Raw genomic sequence first — 18,118 nt, 5'->3', positions numbered from 1 at the left:
TTCTGGAGAAATTCCTTTTCTCTGTGAAAAAAGGAGCACTTGCTGGTGTGAGGCTTCAGGCAGAATTCAGTGTCATTGTTCTTGTAGCCAAGATGATGTAGTGAAGTCCGTAGATGTTGGCACCAGACCAACTGGCAGTCAAATTTTGGCTCTGCCATTTGTTAGCTGGGTGACATTGAGATGATCAATTTCCTCAAGTCTGAGTTTACTCATCTATAAGTTGGGAGGATTAAATGGAATGTATCTAAACTTAGCCAAGTGTCTGGCATATATGTGTTCAACTATTAAGGATTATGTTTCTTGATTATTATTTAATTCGGTTGTCTGTAGCCACCTAATTCTTAGCCTTTAGTGATTCTGCAGGAGGAGTCATCAAGATTAAAAGTATAAGCTGATTTGTTCCTCTTGTTGACGCCACATCAAACCTAGACAAACTGTGATATAGTGGGATTTTTGATGATTAACAAAAATTAAAGTGGAAAGGAGGCAAGCAGATCATCAGACATGTATATCATATAAAACATGGATAAGAAAAGTTCTGGAAGTCCATTTTATAGACAAAGAAGAGGCATTTTTTTTTATTGGGAAAGATGAAGGATAAAATAAAATTCCAATGTGCACAGGTAGCATTAGTTACAATTAACATTTTAGTTTATAATTTGGGAGCATATACCACTTTACATGCATTATATTAATTTAACATATCTCAAATGTTGATTTGAATGGTTAAAATATTTTGAAGGAAACTGGAAAATACTCAAGCAGCTCACTATATCTTTCATAAAATAAACAAAAAATACGTAGAAATTGATTTGTTGCTTGAATTTAAATCAGAAATGACTTAGTTTTTGTGAAAGACGGTGGTTTATATTGTCAGAAGGACTCACGCTAAGGGAAGTCCCCAACATTCTGGAAATGATGAAAGAATTCTCTAAACTCCATTATTTTCTTTTCCTCTGGGAACCAATTAGATTCTCTGGTATCCAGATGATTCACGTCTTAGGCGGATTCCATAGACAATCAAACCCACAGCGCAGAGACCAAGCACAATGGCCCCAATCACAGGAAGCACAATTGTGTAGTCAGATGAACACTCGTCAACTAAGAGAGGGAGAAAGAAAAAAATACAATATAGCAGGTAAGGTTTGGTGAGGACAGACCAGAAAGCAGACGAGAGTGGGAAGAATATGAACTTTTGAGTCAAATCCAAGCTTGACTTTTTTTTTTTAAATTGAAGTATAGTTGATATGCCACCAAGCTTGACTTTTAATTTCACCACTAACTGTGTGAACTTGGATGAGTTATTGAACCTTGCAATTTCCTCATTTATAAAATAAGCAAATAATGTATAAGATTCTTGGGGGATTAAACAAGATACCCTTATCTTTGCAGCAATTAATAGGTTTTTTTTTTTTTTTAAAGGCTCCATGCCCAACATGGAGTCTAATGCAGGGCTCGAACTCAGGATCCTGAGATCAGGAATTGAGCTGAGATCAAGAGTCTGACTCCTAACCTACTGAGCCACCTAGGCACCCCCAGCAATTAATAGATACTTAATAATCGTTAGACATGTTTTCTTCCAGGTGTGTTCTCTGAAAAGTAGAATGTGCTTACATACAAGAGATTGTTGTTAGATTATACCTGATCTCTTGAAAACTTGTGATGTTTATCTACTTTGTAAAATATTTTTTTGCTACACTTAAAGTTCTAATTATTTATGAGAGCTTAAAAATGAACATTTGTAAATTTGTCAAAACTTTTTTCTTTAGAGGCATCTGGGTGGCTCAGTTGGTTAGGCATCCGACTCTTGGTTTCAGCTCAGGTCATGATCTCGTGGTTCATGGGTTCAAGCCCTTGGGTCATGATCTCGTGGTTCATGGGTTCAAGCCCTTGGGTCATGATCTCATGGTTCGTGGGTTCAAGCTGTCAGCGCAGAGCCTGCTTAGGTTTCTCTCTCTCCCTTTCTCTCTCTCTGCGCCCGCCCCCCCCCCCCCCGCTTGTGCGCACACGCACATTCTGTCTCAAAATAAATGAATAAACTTTGAAAATAAAAATTTTTTTCTTTATTTCATTAGAGAGTATTTATTCTGTTTGTTTAAAATGTAGTCAGTCTCAACTGGAGAAAGATGGAGAGCCATGAGGATAAAAGGGAACTTGATTGAATACAAATAAGTATAGAGAACTATATCTTATTCAAGGATAGAGAAAAGGCAATAGATGAATGGTTAAAGAAGATGTGATATGTGTACGTATATACACACATATACGCACAATCGAATATAATACAGCCATAAAAAGAATGAGATCTTGCATTTGCAACAACCTGGATGGACCTATAGGGTATTATGCTCAGTGAAATAAGTCAGATTGAGGAAGACAAATACCATATCACTTCCACACGTATGTGGAATCTAAAAATCGAAAACACAAGAATAAACAAACAAAAAGCAGAATCAGGTCTATAAATACATAAAAAAAAACTGATGGGGAGGAAAGGGGAGTAGGGGAACGGGTAAAATGAGTGAAGAGGAGTAGGAGACACAGGCTTCCAGTTATGGAACGAATAAGTCACAGGGATGAAAGGTACAGCATAGGGAATATAGTCAATGATATTATAATAGCGGTGCATGGTGACAGGTGTAGCTACACTTGTGGTGAACATAATAACCTATAGGGAAGTTGAATCACTACTTTGTCCACCTGAAACTAATGTAACACCGTGTGTCAGCTGTACCCAAATAAAAAAAAAGTAAAGAAGAAAAATCTCCAGCACATGTTAAGGGGAAAAAAGTAACGCAGAGAAAAATGCATGTAGTACTACAATGTTTTATGTAAGTAAAGAGGAAATGAAGATATATTTCTTGCATTTACTTAAAGAAGATCTGGAAGGATAAATGCATGATAAACCAATAAAAGTAATGGCCTATAGATGGCTAAGGGGAGAACGGGATGAAGAAGAACAAGGTGAGGGCAAGGGTTTGTAAGGTAAAACATCATGTCATCTTAGTTTAAGACAAATGCAAAGAAAAATTTTAATGAAAATTTCAAATATTTGAATAAATATCTCATAAGATTATGAAAAATAAAAAGAATAGATATGAGAATATATTCATGAGATCGTCGCGTGAACCAATATCAAAACAAACCAAGGATCAATTCTCACCTGAGGTCAGACAAAAAAGGATCAGGAGGGACCAGGGAGAGAGAACGATAGAGACTCAACAAATCTGTACAAGACACGCCCTGTGCTTGTCCTGTACTATTTCATTTGGCAGTGGACAATATTTACATAATGATGATAATATATACCTTATTGATTTAACAAAAAACAGTGATATAACAATAGAAGGGATGTTGTTAAGAGTATGAAATCCTTATCTGCCATAATAAGAAGTTTAAAGCTAATAAATTGAGAAATAGAAAAGCTTTTAAACATTTTTTAAAAGAATTATTGAGGGGTGTCTGGGTGGCTCAGTCGATGAAGCGTCCAATTTTGGCTCAGGTCAAAATCTTGCCATTTGTGAGTTCAAGCCCTGCTTCGCGCTTTGTGCTGACAGCTCAGAGCCTAGAGCCTGATTCAGATTCTGTGTCTTCCTTCTCTCTGTCCCTCCCATGCTCATGCTCTGTCTCTTTCTGTTTCTCAATAACACATAAACTTTAAAAAAATTTAAAAAAGAATTATTGAGATAGTTACCATAAGAAATTATTAAAATTAGTTAAAAGTACTTTGTCTCTTAGAGGAAGGGCAGGGAAATGTTACTTTTCATGATAAGCCCTTTTGGAGTACACAATTTTGTTATTTAGTATATTAGTAAATATGTATTTCTTAGATAAAAAAGAACGTTGACAAATTAAGAAGTTAATTTGATTAGAATGATTTAGGAAAAGATACAAAAATATTAAAACAAAATGCAAAGCACCTACCTATTGACCAAAATGTGAAACACATATGCTAAAATAATTCCACCATAGGGTATTATAAAGATCTATTCATGTAAGTACACAAAGATATGTTACAATAATCTCATTTTATGAGAGCAAAATGGGCAATCTAGATATCCATCAAAAATGTTAGATGGTATATCCATACAATAGAAGATATTGTGGCCACTAAAAAGAATGTGGTGGATCTCAGTGTGCTGACAGAGAAGTTCCCTAAAATCATGGAGCGTTGCATGAACCCCCAAAAACTGCAGGTATGCCGGAAGTGAAAAGATAGACAAGATGCTGGGGAAGGGCTGGGATGGGAGTAGACAGCAGCCTTCACTTTCCATATAATTTAACAGTATTTAATATCACATAGCTTAAATGCTGTTAAAATGCAGAAAAGTGGGGCACCTGGGTGGCTCAGTCGGTTGAGCGACCGACTCTTGATTTCTGCTCAGGTCATGATCCCAGAGTCATGAGATTGAGCCCCCCATCAGACTCTGTGCTGAGTGTGGAGCCTCCTTGAGCCCCCCCAGCAGACTCGGTGCTGAGTGTGGAGCCTGTTTGAGATGCCCTCGCCTTCTGCCCCTCCCCTGTTCACATGTGCATGCACATGCTCTCTCTAAAATAAAATAAAATAAAATAACAATAATAATAATAATAAAATGCAGAAAAGTACACAAAGAAAACAATGATCTGATCACCACAATTCTTCCATTTCAATGAATCAGTGCAAACCTTGGAAGGCAATTGCTTCCTCTGTACATAGATGAGTGTGTGTGTGTGCTCATGTGTATGCCTGACAAAACATCATTCAATTTTCAAAAAATGATATTTTTTCTTTACAAATAATTAAGATGATTTAGAAAAGCACAAATAAAAAAATAAAAACTGTAGGAGAGGAAGAAATTCCTTCTTTCCTTCAAGATTCTTCCAGCTGGTTTAAGAATTACAGATTAAAAGGAGGAAAAAAACCCTAAGTTTTATTATATGTGCACAGTAATTCATCAGTAATGAAATTGACACCCAAAGAAATGACCAATGCAGGCAGTTTCTATACATTTTAAACAAAGAGATACTGCATTTGTGAGGATTTGACAGGATAAAGAGAACAGATGTTTGGAAGCTTCAATTAGTAAGGAATTCTAAGTGGAATTTGGGCTGAGATAGCAGATTAATAAAAAGTAACAGGGTTTGTTTCTATAGCTTTCTTGGCTTTAACGTTCCTCTCTCTGGTGACAGGATGTGTTTTTACTGTGTGTTTTACAGGGAGGGTACCTTTCATATGGGAGATTTCCTGCTTTCAGGGTGACCGAGGAGGGTCTGAATTTCCTTGCACTGGCCGTTTCCCAAGTAGCTTCGACTCAAAATAATCAGTATGCCATTGTGGTACATTTTGGGCCAGCCTCCCCCAGAACCCTTACAAACCAATCACCTGAAAACCACCCACCCAGAAATTATCCTTGCGAAAACATGGACAACTATAATTTCAGGCATCTTTCTTTACAACAATAAGGACATGGGTAGAAAAATATATACACATACTTTTATTAAAATAGGATCATACAAATGCTATTTTACCAAAATTGCTTATTTTAATTGATTTCACAGAAGAAAAAAGCTAAAACAAAACTGGGAAAACTACCAAACTTCAAATATATGTAATTTTGTCACAGGAAGTATTGTTTCATAAAAGATCTCTTTAAGGTTCAAAAAAGAGACTATAAATACACACTAAAGGATTATGAAGTGCATTAAGAGGTTATGAAATAAGTGAGAGACAGTATGCATTTTCTAAACTCTGTGTTTCCAATTTAGACATTATCTATTGATAATGTTTTGAAAGATTAGCACTAACAGATTCCCTTCTCTCTCTTTTAGTCCCAACTCAAATTTTGAATAAATGTATTATTTTTTTACAAAATTTTTAATGTTTATTTTTGAGAGAGAGAGAGAGAGGGAGAGAGAGAGAGAGAGAGAGAGAAAGACAGAGCACAAGTGGGGGAGGGGCAGAAAGCGAGGGAAGCAGGCTCCAGGTCCCCAGCTGTCAGCACAGAGCCCAACAAGGGGCTCCATCTCACGACCCTGCACCACCCCACCCCAACCATGAGATCATGACCTGAGCCAAAGTCAGATGCTTAACTGACTGAGCCACCCAGGTGCCCCTGAATAGATATATTATTTTTTAAATCATTGTTCTGGTTTATAACATTTCAATTCTATTTGATAACTATCATTCCAATAGTTTAAAAAAAATATGTTTCAAATATATAACACACATTCCTGATTCAAAGTCAAAATAATACAAAATGCTGTATGTTGAGAAGTTCCACTTTCACCTTTGTCTCATCTTTTTTGTTACCCCTGTCTTAACCACTGGTTTTCCATATACATTTCCAATGTTTCAGGTATAAGCAAAAATGAAAATATATTTTATTTCCTCCTTTTCTCACTATTATGCATTATGTTTTTTCATTTAACAATATATTTTGGGTAACTTTCCTATACATACATAAAAATGTATGTTCTCATTCTTGCTTATAACTATATTCTGTTGTGGGATGTATCTGTTCCAGACTGATGGACACTTCTCTTGTTTCAAACTTTTACTATTACAAATAATGTTGTAATGAAAAACCATGTACATGGTTTTCATATACAAGATGTATCTGTATGATAAATTTTCAGACCCATAGTTGTTTAATGCTTTTTCCATTTATCTAATTAAATAGATAAAATGCTTTTTTTAAAAAACTGTGGCTTCTCTATTCCAGAGAGATATTTGCTTATGTTCTTGTTTATAATGTGGCTTCTCTCTGATCTTACCAAATTTCATTGTCAAACACTATCTTTAAGAAAAGCTCTTTGGTGTTATATCTCTTGAATTATTTCATGTTTGAGGATACCTGCCTATTATCTTAGTAAACTCCTATTTCGGAGTCACACTTTCTTTCCCTTAGGATTTTGTAGATGTTGTTTGCTGGCTTTAAATGTTATAGGTGATTTGGTTTTTTAATGGAGAGGGAGAATTTGTATGTCTAAAGAATTCTTTATCTTTAAAGTTCTATAGCTTAGTTTGGCTGTATCTTAATGTTAAGCTTTCTTTTAAAAAAATATTTATTTTGAGAGACAGAGAGAGCGCAGTGCTTGTGTGTTCTACATGCATGCACACACAAGTGGGGAAGGAGCTGAGAGAGTGAGAGAGAGAGAATCCCAAGCAGGCTCCTCACTGTTAGCACAGAGCCCTATGCAGGACTCAATCCCAACTGTGAGACCATAACCTGAGCAGACATCAAGAGTTGGACACTCAACCGACTGAGCCACCCAGGTGCCCAATGTTAAGCTTTCTGTGTCTATTTTTTCCTGGGTTACACTGTGCTCTTGCAATCCGCAACTTCAAACATTTATCTTAAGCAAAATCTCTAAAACCATCAAATTTATCTTCTTCCTATTTTTGAACTCTCTACTTCAGAGGCACCAATTATCCTTATTTTAGACAATCTGAATATCTCCCATGCCTAGCAGCTGCCCTATCATGGTATGATCTTATTTTTTATCTGCATTAAATGCTTATTTCAGTTCTTTTCTCTTGAAGATAACTCATTTTTCAGCTCTATTCTGCCTCTTACTATTTGTTACTGTGCATTGCTTTGGTACTCAATTTGTTCAATCATAGGAATGAACTCTCCCATTCACCTCACTCTTTCATTATAACATTTCACCCCTGAGTTCTGGTTATATGGAATTCACACTCTTATTAAGCGATTCTCAGCAAAATCAATTGTCAGGGATTTCTGTTTCTTGAGTTACGTTTTCTTTGTATTTTATCAACTATATTCCTTTCTAACTCTCCCTCCTTTAATTGTGGTAAAATATATATAACATAAAATTAACTGTTTTTTTAATGTTTTATTTACTTGGGGGGGGGGGAGGCAGAGCGAGAGGGAGATGCATTATCCAAAGCAGACTACAGGCTCTGAACTGTCAGCACAGAGCCTAACGAGGAGCTTGAACCCACGAACCGTGAGATCATGACCTGAGCCAAAGTGGGACGCTTAACTGACTGAGCCACCCAGGTGTCCCTTAACTGTTTTCAAGTGTACACTTCAGTGACATTAAGTACATTCACAGTTTGTGCAACCATCACCAGTATCCATTTCCAGAACATTTTTCATCTTGCCAAACTAAAACTCTGTAGCCATATTTTAATCTAATCTTATTCTTACATTCTTTTGCTGCAATAATTTTGCATAGTGGTCATGTACCTTGTTTCATCTTGCTTATGCTTGGGCATTTCATCCATGACATTGAATTTCCTTTAACATCATTTGGGTAAATTAGGATATTTCTTCCCATTGTGAGATCAGTTAATGTTTCCCATTGAACTACCTATTTGGATTCTTTCTTCTTTTCTGTACCTTGGGAATTAGCTATAGTCTGGGGGTACCCTGGGATTTGGGGTTGGTTCCCCAGTTCACTTCTATCAGTCTCTGTGTTTACCCTGCTTCCTTTTCCCAGTAGCCATTTTCACTACTCCAGATGAGAAGAGATAAAATGACCAGGCTTTTTCTCTCCAGTTTTAGGAATGGTAGTATGTGTTCACAGGATTTTTTTTTTCTCTCTCATATGGCTTCTTGGTGTGTGTGCTAGGGAAGCAGGTGTCCTGCTGAGCTCTCAACTCTTCCTCTGAATCTTGTTTCTTTTTTGTTCACCAGTTTTCAAAGTGTATTGCATCAGCTTATATTTCCACTGCTACTGGTGATTTTTAAACACCCTTTCCCCTTCCACCCATCTATTAGATAATGAGGAAGGAAAATTCTGTGGGGAAAATTTAGTCACTATTTTAACTCTACTTTTTCATTTTATGTATTTCTGTAATACTTAAAACAAATTTAAAAATTTAACAGAATTTAATTTAAATACTTGTTTAAGTATTCAAATTTTAAATCACCTACATATATCTTTTGCTTCCATTTTTTTCTTAAAAATTAAGAATCAGTACTGCAGAATAAATTATAACCATTTTAACCAATTTACTGTATGGGGCAAAACCAAAATTGGGCAGACATTTCTACACATTTGTTAATCAACGTCTTGTCTGTTTTGTAATTCGTATGTAATTCTTTAATCACATATTTGTGGAAAACCTAAAAACAATAACAATTCTAAACATAATAATTAAGTAAATTATTATACAATGTTGATAGCATATTCATGATAGCAGCCATAATAATGACACTTTGCAAATTTAATAGCATAGAGAAATGCTTATGATGCACAGGTAACAAAGGATTTCAAATTGTGTACTCTGTATGCTTCCAGTTAGCAAACAATACTCATGAGAGGGAAATACATCAATATGAACAATGGATGGTTATTTCCAGGTGGGCATTAGTGAGGGTTTCTATTATCTCTAGATGGGTTGCAGAGGGAGGGGCGAATTCAGGATGCCCTATCCTCAGCAGAAGAGAAAATGGAGTTGAAACTCGCCGGACAGGCAAGCAGCAGGTACACTCACTAAAGGCAAGGGTCAAGCGCCTGCCAGCCCCGGCACCCCACCCCCCACCCCCACCCCAGCCTCCTGGGCAGGGCTTCCCGGGGTGCGCGTAGCAGCCTCCTGCCCCGACGCCAGAAAGCGACAAGCAGCGCTCTGCAGGGAGTCTCGGGCCCCTGGACCTGCAGCCGCCATAGGCGGACTCGGAGGCAGCTCCAGAGGGATCCAGGAGCGGAGTCAGAGCCACTTTCCAACAAGTAGCGGGCCGCATTCTCAATCCGAGACCCTCCCCGGAACTCACCCAGAAAGTGGGCAGAACTGAGAGGCCGGAACGCATCCGGGCTTTATTTACCAGTCTTTCAAAGGACAGCTTTGCTCTTTTTGCTTACTAGAATGTTAATTCACAGTAAATTAAAAGATAATTGGCAGGTGTGTGTGAGGGGGTACACAACAGGACTCTAAGCAGCAGCCACTCTAAAGAACTCACCGAAGATGGTAGAAAGGAAAATTGAACTTAAGTGAACTGTCTTATCCCCCTCTCCTTGATTTTAATTCCGCTTCTTTCCCGTGTGCTGTGGGGGAAATGTCCACACACTAGGAGAGGAACATTCCTTTAGTCATTCTACAGGATGGTGAGGAGCATGGTGAATAAGCAGCTTGTGCCCTGCAGTATAGAACCTTTCAAGTACAGGAGTCAGGAACGGGGTACTTCTGGAGGGACCGGCTGGAGGGACCGGCTGGAAGGACCTGCTGAGATGGAGAGAGAGAGCATCTCTCCAAAGGCAAGCCCTCGCTGGTAAAACAGTTACTTTGGGAAACACCAGGTCCTCCCATCCCAGATTTTCATCAACATCAACTGTTATAAGAAGGAAACAGGAATGTCCTGATACTGTGAACGTCGTCAGGGGCTCTTGAAGCTCTCTTGAACCTCTGCCTTCCCCACCCTCACTTCTGAGAAAGTGGAGACAGCTAAAATCCTTCCAGGGAAAGCCAGTACATGCCCTAGGTAAGCAGTGGTTATACAGCTGTTGCCAACTTTCACACACTTCCTGTTCAAAACAATGAATGGCACCTCTGGCAAATACAGAAAAACAAAACTACCTGTTGGGAAAAGCAGTTGAAAGCATCCAGAAGCCCATTCCTCCCCCTTGTCTCTGAAATGAAAACCTCGATTCTCCCATTTAAACAATGTAATAGAAAAGCACAAGTAACATTCCAAGCCATATTTGATAGAATTTTTCCTCCCCGTCCAGTCAGGAACCTCCTGGTTTATGATTTTCTTGGTAAAGCTTTGCTTAAAAGGAAAAGTGGGTGATAATCTGGCGTAGATCTACCTGGTCTGCTTGCCATTCCTGATCATTTTTGATGCTTAGCCTGCATCCCCTCCCTACTGTGGCCCAAATTAACAAATGTACAAGTATAGACTAGAATCAAAGAAAATAAAGCAGAGAAAAAAAGCGTTAAGGCAGACAACAAATGAAGGTGAAGAATTTGGATCCTCTTTCGTTTGGCAAGATCTTTGATATGTGCTTTCTATTTTAAAAAAATGAAATGTTGGGGGACACTTGAGTGTCTCCATCAGTTGAGCATCCGACTTCCCCTCAGGTCATGATCTCAAGGTTCATGAGTTCGAGCCCCACATTGTGCTCTGTGCTGTCAGTGCAGAGCCCACTTTGGATCCTCTGCCACCTGCCCCCCACCCCCGCACCTTCTGTGTTTCGCACACTCTCTCTCAAAAATAAACATTTAAAAAAAATGAAATGTTGGGAAGCTATCTAGGTTTTTTTTTTTTTTTTACTAATAACACATTATAATAGCATAGAATGTCTTTTTAAAAATAATAGTCTATTAACACCATTCTGTAATTCAAGTAAATCAGGAATTGGGCACAATTCAGGAGTTTTAAATGACTTTAGAATCTATTTTGAAATGGATTGGTTTTTAAAGAAGTAATGTATACATTTTAACTAGATATTGAGACTCTTCAAAATGTGTAAGAAAAATCAGTGCTGTTTGAAAATGTCCTTCTACAATTCTCCCTTTGGGTATTTGCTCTCTCCCTCTCCCAAGCATGTCCCTGCTTCTTATCCCTAATTCTCAAAGCCAGCCCTCTATTACCAGGTGTGGAAGATGGAATTCAAGCCCATATGGCACAGCCTCCCTATGCCAACAGGAGAAAGTGGTGGCTACGTTTTAATTAGCCTTCAGATGGCCCCTGGGGGAAAGTTGGGTTTCCTAATAAGATTGGGAGGGTGGGATAGGCTACTAGAAGAACTGATTTCTTCACTTCAGGCTGAATATGAAGCCAGAATTCCCAAGGCCTTAACCTTGCACACTTTGAAGAAGGTGGGGCTTTACACACGTTCATATCCTCTACTGGGCCTCTTTCTGGCCACCAGGCATGCTGTTAGCAAAACGACAAGCAGTCCTGCGATACTCAGGCCCACAGCCACAGGGATTTCTCTCCTGTTTCTGTCACTGAAGCATTCATCTGCTGCAATTGAAGTCAGAGTAACAGGTGTTACAGGCTGGCCACAATGCTGGGAAGTGATACTGCCCCTGCCTGCCTCAGCCTGACAGAGAAGGAAACCCAGAGAGAGACGGAGCTGCTGGGCTTCCCACCTGCTGCCTCAGACACACAGGTGAAAACGAGGAAGATAGGGTCAGCACAATGATCTGAAATGTGCAGTGCTTGTGATCACTTAAGGACTAAATTAAACTGCAGATACCCAGTCCCCACATCCTGGAAATTAGTTTTGATGGGTTGGAGGTGGGGTCCAGGGGATTCCGATGCAGCCGGGAGGCAGATCCAACTTTGGGAAATGTTGGTTTGGTCTAGAGAGTCAGGATCAGAACTGTAAGCCACAGTAAGTTCTGGGGTCATGTTTCCCAACTCTGGAAACAGGGACCTGTGTCAAATTGCATGGCCAAAGTTTTCTATTCAAACGCTGCTTCTTACAGTGGCTGCCGGACAGTCTGGGACTGGAGAAATCATTTTCAGGCTCTGGGATTTTAGTTCCCTAAAATGGGTTGAGAATGTGGGAGGCTGAGAATTGGATGAGAGGGTGAGGGAAGGAGGGGGAAAAATGAAAAGATAGTTTTCTACATCTCCCTTTGGGCACTGCTAATAGAAGTCAGGTGTATGTTGCTGAAAGGTGTTATTTCTCATCTCTGCCACTACCAGGTTTCATACACCTGCTCACTTCCTGCTTCACAGAGGTTCTGAGCCAGAGGAAGAGCAAATGCGTACCTCATTTAAGGTCACATGATTAATAACAGAGGCTTTTCAAATCCTCATTATGAATTTTTAAGTTTCCCCAGATTGGAAGTTTTCAGATAAGATGACAGAGTGGGGCCAACCTACTAAGAAATATTACTATTTTTATCTTGGTGCTGTGGTAAAGGTCCAAAATGGAGGCAGAGATTTTAAGACTCAGACAAAACCTACAGAAATTAGGGGATCTGAGGCAAGCCACACTTTATTCCTTCTTCTGCTCAATGCTTCCCAGCAAGTATGTCAGAAATTTTTTGTAGGCACATCTTCAATTTTATAATGGAACTCAAAGAGAAGTTGGATTCACATTACAGAAATTTAAGTTACAGCTAATCTTCCAGCTAAATCTGTTTATGAAAATTGAGAGGTAGTCATAACGTCATTAGTTATTATGAAAGGAATGTTTTAGAAACTGAAATTCAATTCCTGCACATATGTAGAAATCCTTGTAACCGATTTTCCCAGCGGGGAAAAAAGGACTTTTTCAGAAAGTCAGCCTGGTCTGTCCCTGGCCTTCTTCCTAGGACCTGCTTCCCTCTGTGGTGGTTAAAACTCAAAGCAGAAGTTGAATGGGAACTAAGACCAGCTACAAGGAAGCTCTAGTCAGGAGAACTGAGTTCATAATTGAAAACAGGGTGCCCAACAGAGTATATTTCTATCTGGAAATATTCCATCTTTCTCTTTTCCCTCTGCAAGTGGGAAAGAATCTATTCTGAAATCTTGAATTTTAGATATTACTAATACTCAGGATCTTTAAAGTCTCTCAAAATACCTGAGTTAACTAGTACTCAATAGCTTGTAAAGAGGAAGTTGTAGGTGGTATTTTCTGACTTTTTGATTCAGTCAGTGAGTGTGTGTGTGTGTGTGTGTGTGTGTGTGTGTGTTGGAGGAGTCAGAATACATGTTTTGGTCATATAAAGAGAACATATCCTGCTGTGGGAGGACAAAGGTGGGTTAAGGTGTCTGATTTTGAGGTTGGTTGACTCAGAGGAATGGCAGGAGGGGAACTTGGCCCTAAAAGCTTTATAGAATCATACTGTTCTAGGAAGCTCATGTGATTCTTGTCCCTTTGACAACTGCACACACAAAAAACAACTTGATACTATCCCTGGGTCTCTGAAGTTTATGTTTGTGACATGATGAAGATTTAACTTACCATTTCCAAATTGGTCGTCTTCAAAATCAAAGGCTTGAAATTGGACATTCATTGTTTTCAGTTGAAGCTGGGTTGACAGCTGGATGCTCTGCTCACTCACACACTTGAAGGAATGCCCAACCACAGTCTCAAACATCACCATAGCACTTTTCATTCCTTGGTAAATTTTCTCTGAAAACACAAAGATGAATTATAGACACATCAGAATCTTGGCATATATCCAATGAGTTCCAGCGGTTACTGGGTGGCCCATGTATAGTTAAATGGCCTTCATTTACATATGGCTTTCAGGGGTTCTGCCCTGTCCTCATGAAAAACCACTCTTCTGCTCTTTGGGGACTTTTTCCTGTATTCTGTAGCTGTGGGGGCAAAGTCACATGAATTAGAATGTGACAACATTGAAATGAGAACTTTCAGGACTTTTTCTTCAGTTGTTTTAAGTCATTGGGGGCAGTGATGGGGACTAGTGTCAGTGTTTGGGGACTACAGAGAAGTGCCCAGAAAAACTTCAGAAACAAGAGAAGCAAGATTTCTCTCTGTGACAATCACATGAACCCTTAATGAATCAGAATAGACATCCAAAGTCTCCAAGTGGAGCGTTTACATATTACTAGATTATATTAATACAGCAAGAGGACAGGCTAATCCCATCATTAGGAAGGGTTGTTACATCCATCCACATGGAAACAGAGAAGGGAGAGGCCCACCTCTGCCCATTTAAGTGCTGCTGGGGAGAGAATGTTCTGCTTAAGGACTGGCCCTGTTTGTTTCCTGACAGGTACGCCCGCTTCAAGGTGGATGGGGCTAAACATTTTAATCATATAATTAACTCCATTTGCTCTAATTTTACATTCATCAAACACCCTTCTGATTATACTTTGGCTTCTTGAATGGGAGAAAGTTCACTGGCCAGAGGACCCAACTATCTAGTCCCCTTGGCATGACGGGTGTAAGAAACAGTTGCATGAAAAATGCACAAATTTGCATTCTGATTTTATGCATCAATTTCATGACCTTGCTTTAACATCAGCCTCCTTGAAGAAACAGACAATACATAAGGGGGTGCTGACAGCTCTCATGATTGAGGACCAGACTATGGACCTTAGTGAATTCACCAAAGTGTGCCTGCAAGGAATACCCATGGGCTATTAATGAGGGAGCTTGAAAGTCTCCCTCCTTTTCTGTCTCTGGATGTGTTGCCTGTGCCTAAGGTAACATCCCACATTAAGGGTCTGCTTGCTACGTGCCGGGTGCTGTGCAGGTACTCTACGTGTACTTTCCTGTTTAATTCTCTTAACAACCATTTGAGATTGGTTCTACTTTCTCCATTTTACAGACAAGGAAATGGAGAGTTGGAGAATTGAAAACATTTGCCTAAGATTCTACAATTAGTAAGTGGAATTTGGACTCAAGCAATCTGTAGAGCTTGCTATCTTTTTTTTTTTTTAAGAGAGAGGGAGAGAGAGCATGAGCAGGGGAGAGGGGCACAGGGATAGAGAGAATCTTAAGCAGATTCCATGCCCAGTGCGGAGCCTGATGTGGGGCTTGATCCCACGACCCTGGGACCATGATCTGAACCCAAATCAACAGTCAGATGCTCAACCCACTGAGCCACCCAGGTACCCCTCTAGAGCTTTTTATCTTAACCACTACCCGATTGCTGTCTCCTGCCATTACTGTACTATTTACTGTAGACTCTTCATTGGCACATGCAAATGTCCTACATGATGTACTGAATTATCCATGTGTACTACTATACCATGTGTTATACCCCAGGGTAGTTGTCTACGACCACTACTACTGCTGCTGCTATCACTCCCAATAACATTACAACAGTCACTACCACTGTAAGTACAACTGACTACTGTTACTAATACCATCACCATCACCACTGATGTGCAAATTGTCATTATTGTGACTACTATAGCTCCTGTACTACTGCTAAGCCTGGATTATTGGGACCTAGAATTCTTTTATCCCCTTTCTCAGCTTCTAACTTAGCTTCTGGTATGACTTATCCTTCCCTTGCCTCTTGAGACATCACTACCTTATTCCTGGCTAAAATTTGGTCCATGCCTAGTGATAACATTAGCTAATTTATGTTAGCATTCATAATATTTATTCCCCAGCCTATATGAGTTTACTTGTCTACGTGAGTTACTATGTGAAAGTGAGTTGTCAACTATGACATCTTACTTACTTTTAACCAATAATCATTGACAACATCCTCTTGAACAATATCAGTATCATATATCTACTATTCTAGATAGACATTTCTCCACATTTTCATTTCCTGGCAAGTTTCTTTAGTAAGAACTTATCCTTAATAAGATAAGTTTAAGCCAGTCAAAAGATAGAAGTTTAAAAAGGAGAAAACAGACATGAAAACTGTTTGTACAGTACCTGGCACCTAAGAGGTGCTCAACAGTGGTTTGTTATCTAAGTCTGGGCTTTCCAGAGAAATGTCTGATCCCTCTGAGCAATTCCCCCAACTTGACTGGGAGCATTACCTTTCTAGACACGAACACTGTAGGAGTTCTCTCGAATGGCCCCACTGAGGGCAATTCTGTGTGTAGCAACTGGACTGAATCTTTATAAATATAAACATGATATATCATTTTTCTATACCAAACCCTCCAATGACATCCTTTCACACTTTAGACTAAAATTCAAAGTCCTTACCTTGACCTACCCACAAGACCTACATGCTCTGGCCTGGATGCCCCACAGATCTTCTCTGCTGCTTTGCTCACTCTCTTGCTGACCCCTGAACACATGAGCAACTTCATTCCTTAGGACTTGTGTATCTGTTGTTCCCGCCACCGGAAAAAAGCTTCCCCAGGCCCAGATGCCCCCAGATGGGGTATCTCTCTGCTCAAACCTCACCTCTTCAGAGAGGCCTTCCTTCTTAGAGGTCTCACTTAAAATATCTTTCCAGTCCGCTCCACAAGGACCTGCTTGTGTTTGCTCATAGAACTTAATACTACTTAACTATTATAATTTAATGATCTTTTTATGTTCCTTTCCTCACTTCTAGAATGTAAGTTCCATGACAGCAGGGACTATATGTTTGGATAAATGGATTTCTACTGCCTATTAGAGGGCTTGGCACCCAGCTGGCACTAATACATTTTTGTAGAATAAATGCATAATTTCAAGAGTATAGAAAAAACTGCACCATCAATAGCAAGTCTGTCCAAAAGTCACTAAACTCTTTATTGTTGATTTAATGATCTCTGCTTTAATGATATCTGACATAATTTAGTCCAACCTCCTTCGTGAACAGATGAGCAAACTGAAGCAAAGATGTAGTAAGTTCTCCTGGGTATTGCTTTAGTCTATTTCTCCAAAGCAGCATCAAAGATTAGTAAACTCAATGGACTGAAAAATGAGCGAACCAGAAGCACAGCACCAGAGCTGGTGGAATAGCCTTCTCTGACTACTTACCTGGATTTGAGACTGTCAAATAGGCTCTCATTTCACTGATATAATAGGAGTTTTCATCCTGTAAAACAGCAGTGTGTTAACCTTTGGGCAATCTGTTTTTATGTTTATGATCCTGGTTTACAAACTTTGTTTAACTATTAAATCCTGGATATGGGGGATTTGGAGGTATGTTGGTATGGAGCCATAATTGTGTTTGAAAACTTCAAAAAAACTTCAAAAAAACTATTCAAAGTAAATAATAAGTAATGGCTTACCCTTGCCCCCAAATGTCTATACTTATACTTGTTGCTATAGCCTAAAATTCAAATTCCACCAGCCCAGAGACCCTTCAGTTGGACCAAGTTTCTTCTTGTTAAAATACATACACATCTGGAAGATGGAGAGGTTGGAGGGGTATGCAGTAAGCTTTTACTAGTAATTAATATCTTAGGGTAGAGATTCAAACTGAGACCACTCATCTTAAAGACTACCATGGGTAGACTTCATGGGGCTCATAAACTCTTTGGGTGTGCAAAATTTTACGTGCATTTTCCTGGGGAGAGTATCAATTGCTTTAAATAGATTAAAGGGTTCATGTCTCCAAAATGGCTAGATAGGGCCACCATGAGGGATTCTGGAAAAAAAATGATCTCCTCTGAGATCACTGGGTGTTCTCTATAAGAAGACCCCAAGTGACCATGTTCAGAAACATAAGGCAATGTTCCACATTTATTTAGGAATTGTTCGAAAACAAAATGAACCATTACAAAATAGCCCTATAATCTCCTGAGAGACTAAAGGTGTGACATTAAAGGGAATTGAACTGAGATATGAAAGGGTA

The 18,118-nt window shown here is 39.2% G+C and overlaps 1 protein-coding gene across 3 annotated transcripts in view; it reads right to left on the bottom strand.

Annotated features, from left to right (window-relative positions):
• Nucleotides 1–549: 549 nt before the first annotated feature.
• The window catches only part of LAMP3 (lysosomal associated membrane protein 3), a 45,190-nt gene continuing 27,621 nt past the window's right edge, over nt 550–18,118 (bottom strand). The window contains exons 4-6 of one of the 3 annotated variants that reach the window (XM_015063595.3): nt 17,299–17,356; nt 13,852–14,022; nt 550–1,101 (exon numbers count right to left, since the gene is read on the bottom strand). In XM_015063595.3, the coding sequence (XP_014919081.3) occupies nt 968–1,101; nt 13,852–14,022; nt 17,299–17,356 (363 nt within the window). In that variant the 3' untranslated portion in view covers nt 550–967. Of the gene's footprint in view, nt 1,102–9,506; nt 10,278–10,305; nt 11,916–13,851; nt 14,023–17,298; nt 17,357–18,118 lie in introns of those variants that run through there. The other 2 variants (XM_027061348.2, XM_015063594.3) reach the window with 2 other exon arrangements.

Source organism: Acinonyx jubatus, chromosome C2 (genome assembly GCF_027475565.1).
Source record: "Acinonyx jubatus isolate Ajub_Pintada_27869175 chromosome C2, VMU_Ajub_asm_v1.0, whole genome shotgun sequence".
NCBI classification, from domain to species: Eukaryota; Metazoa; Chordata; class Mammalia; order Carnivora; family Felidae; genus Acinonyx; species Acinonyx jubatus.
Note: the sequence above shows the minus strand (reverse complement) of the source record. Positions and strands in the feature narration are given on the sequence as shown.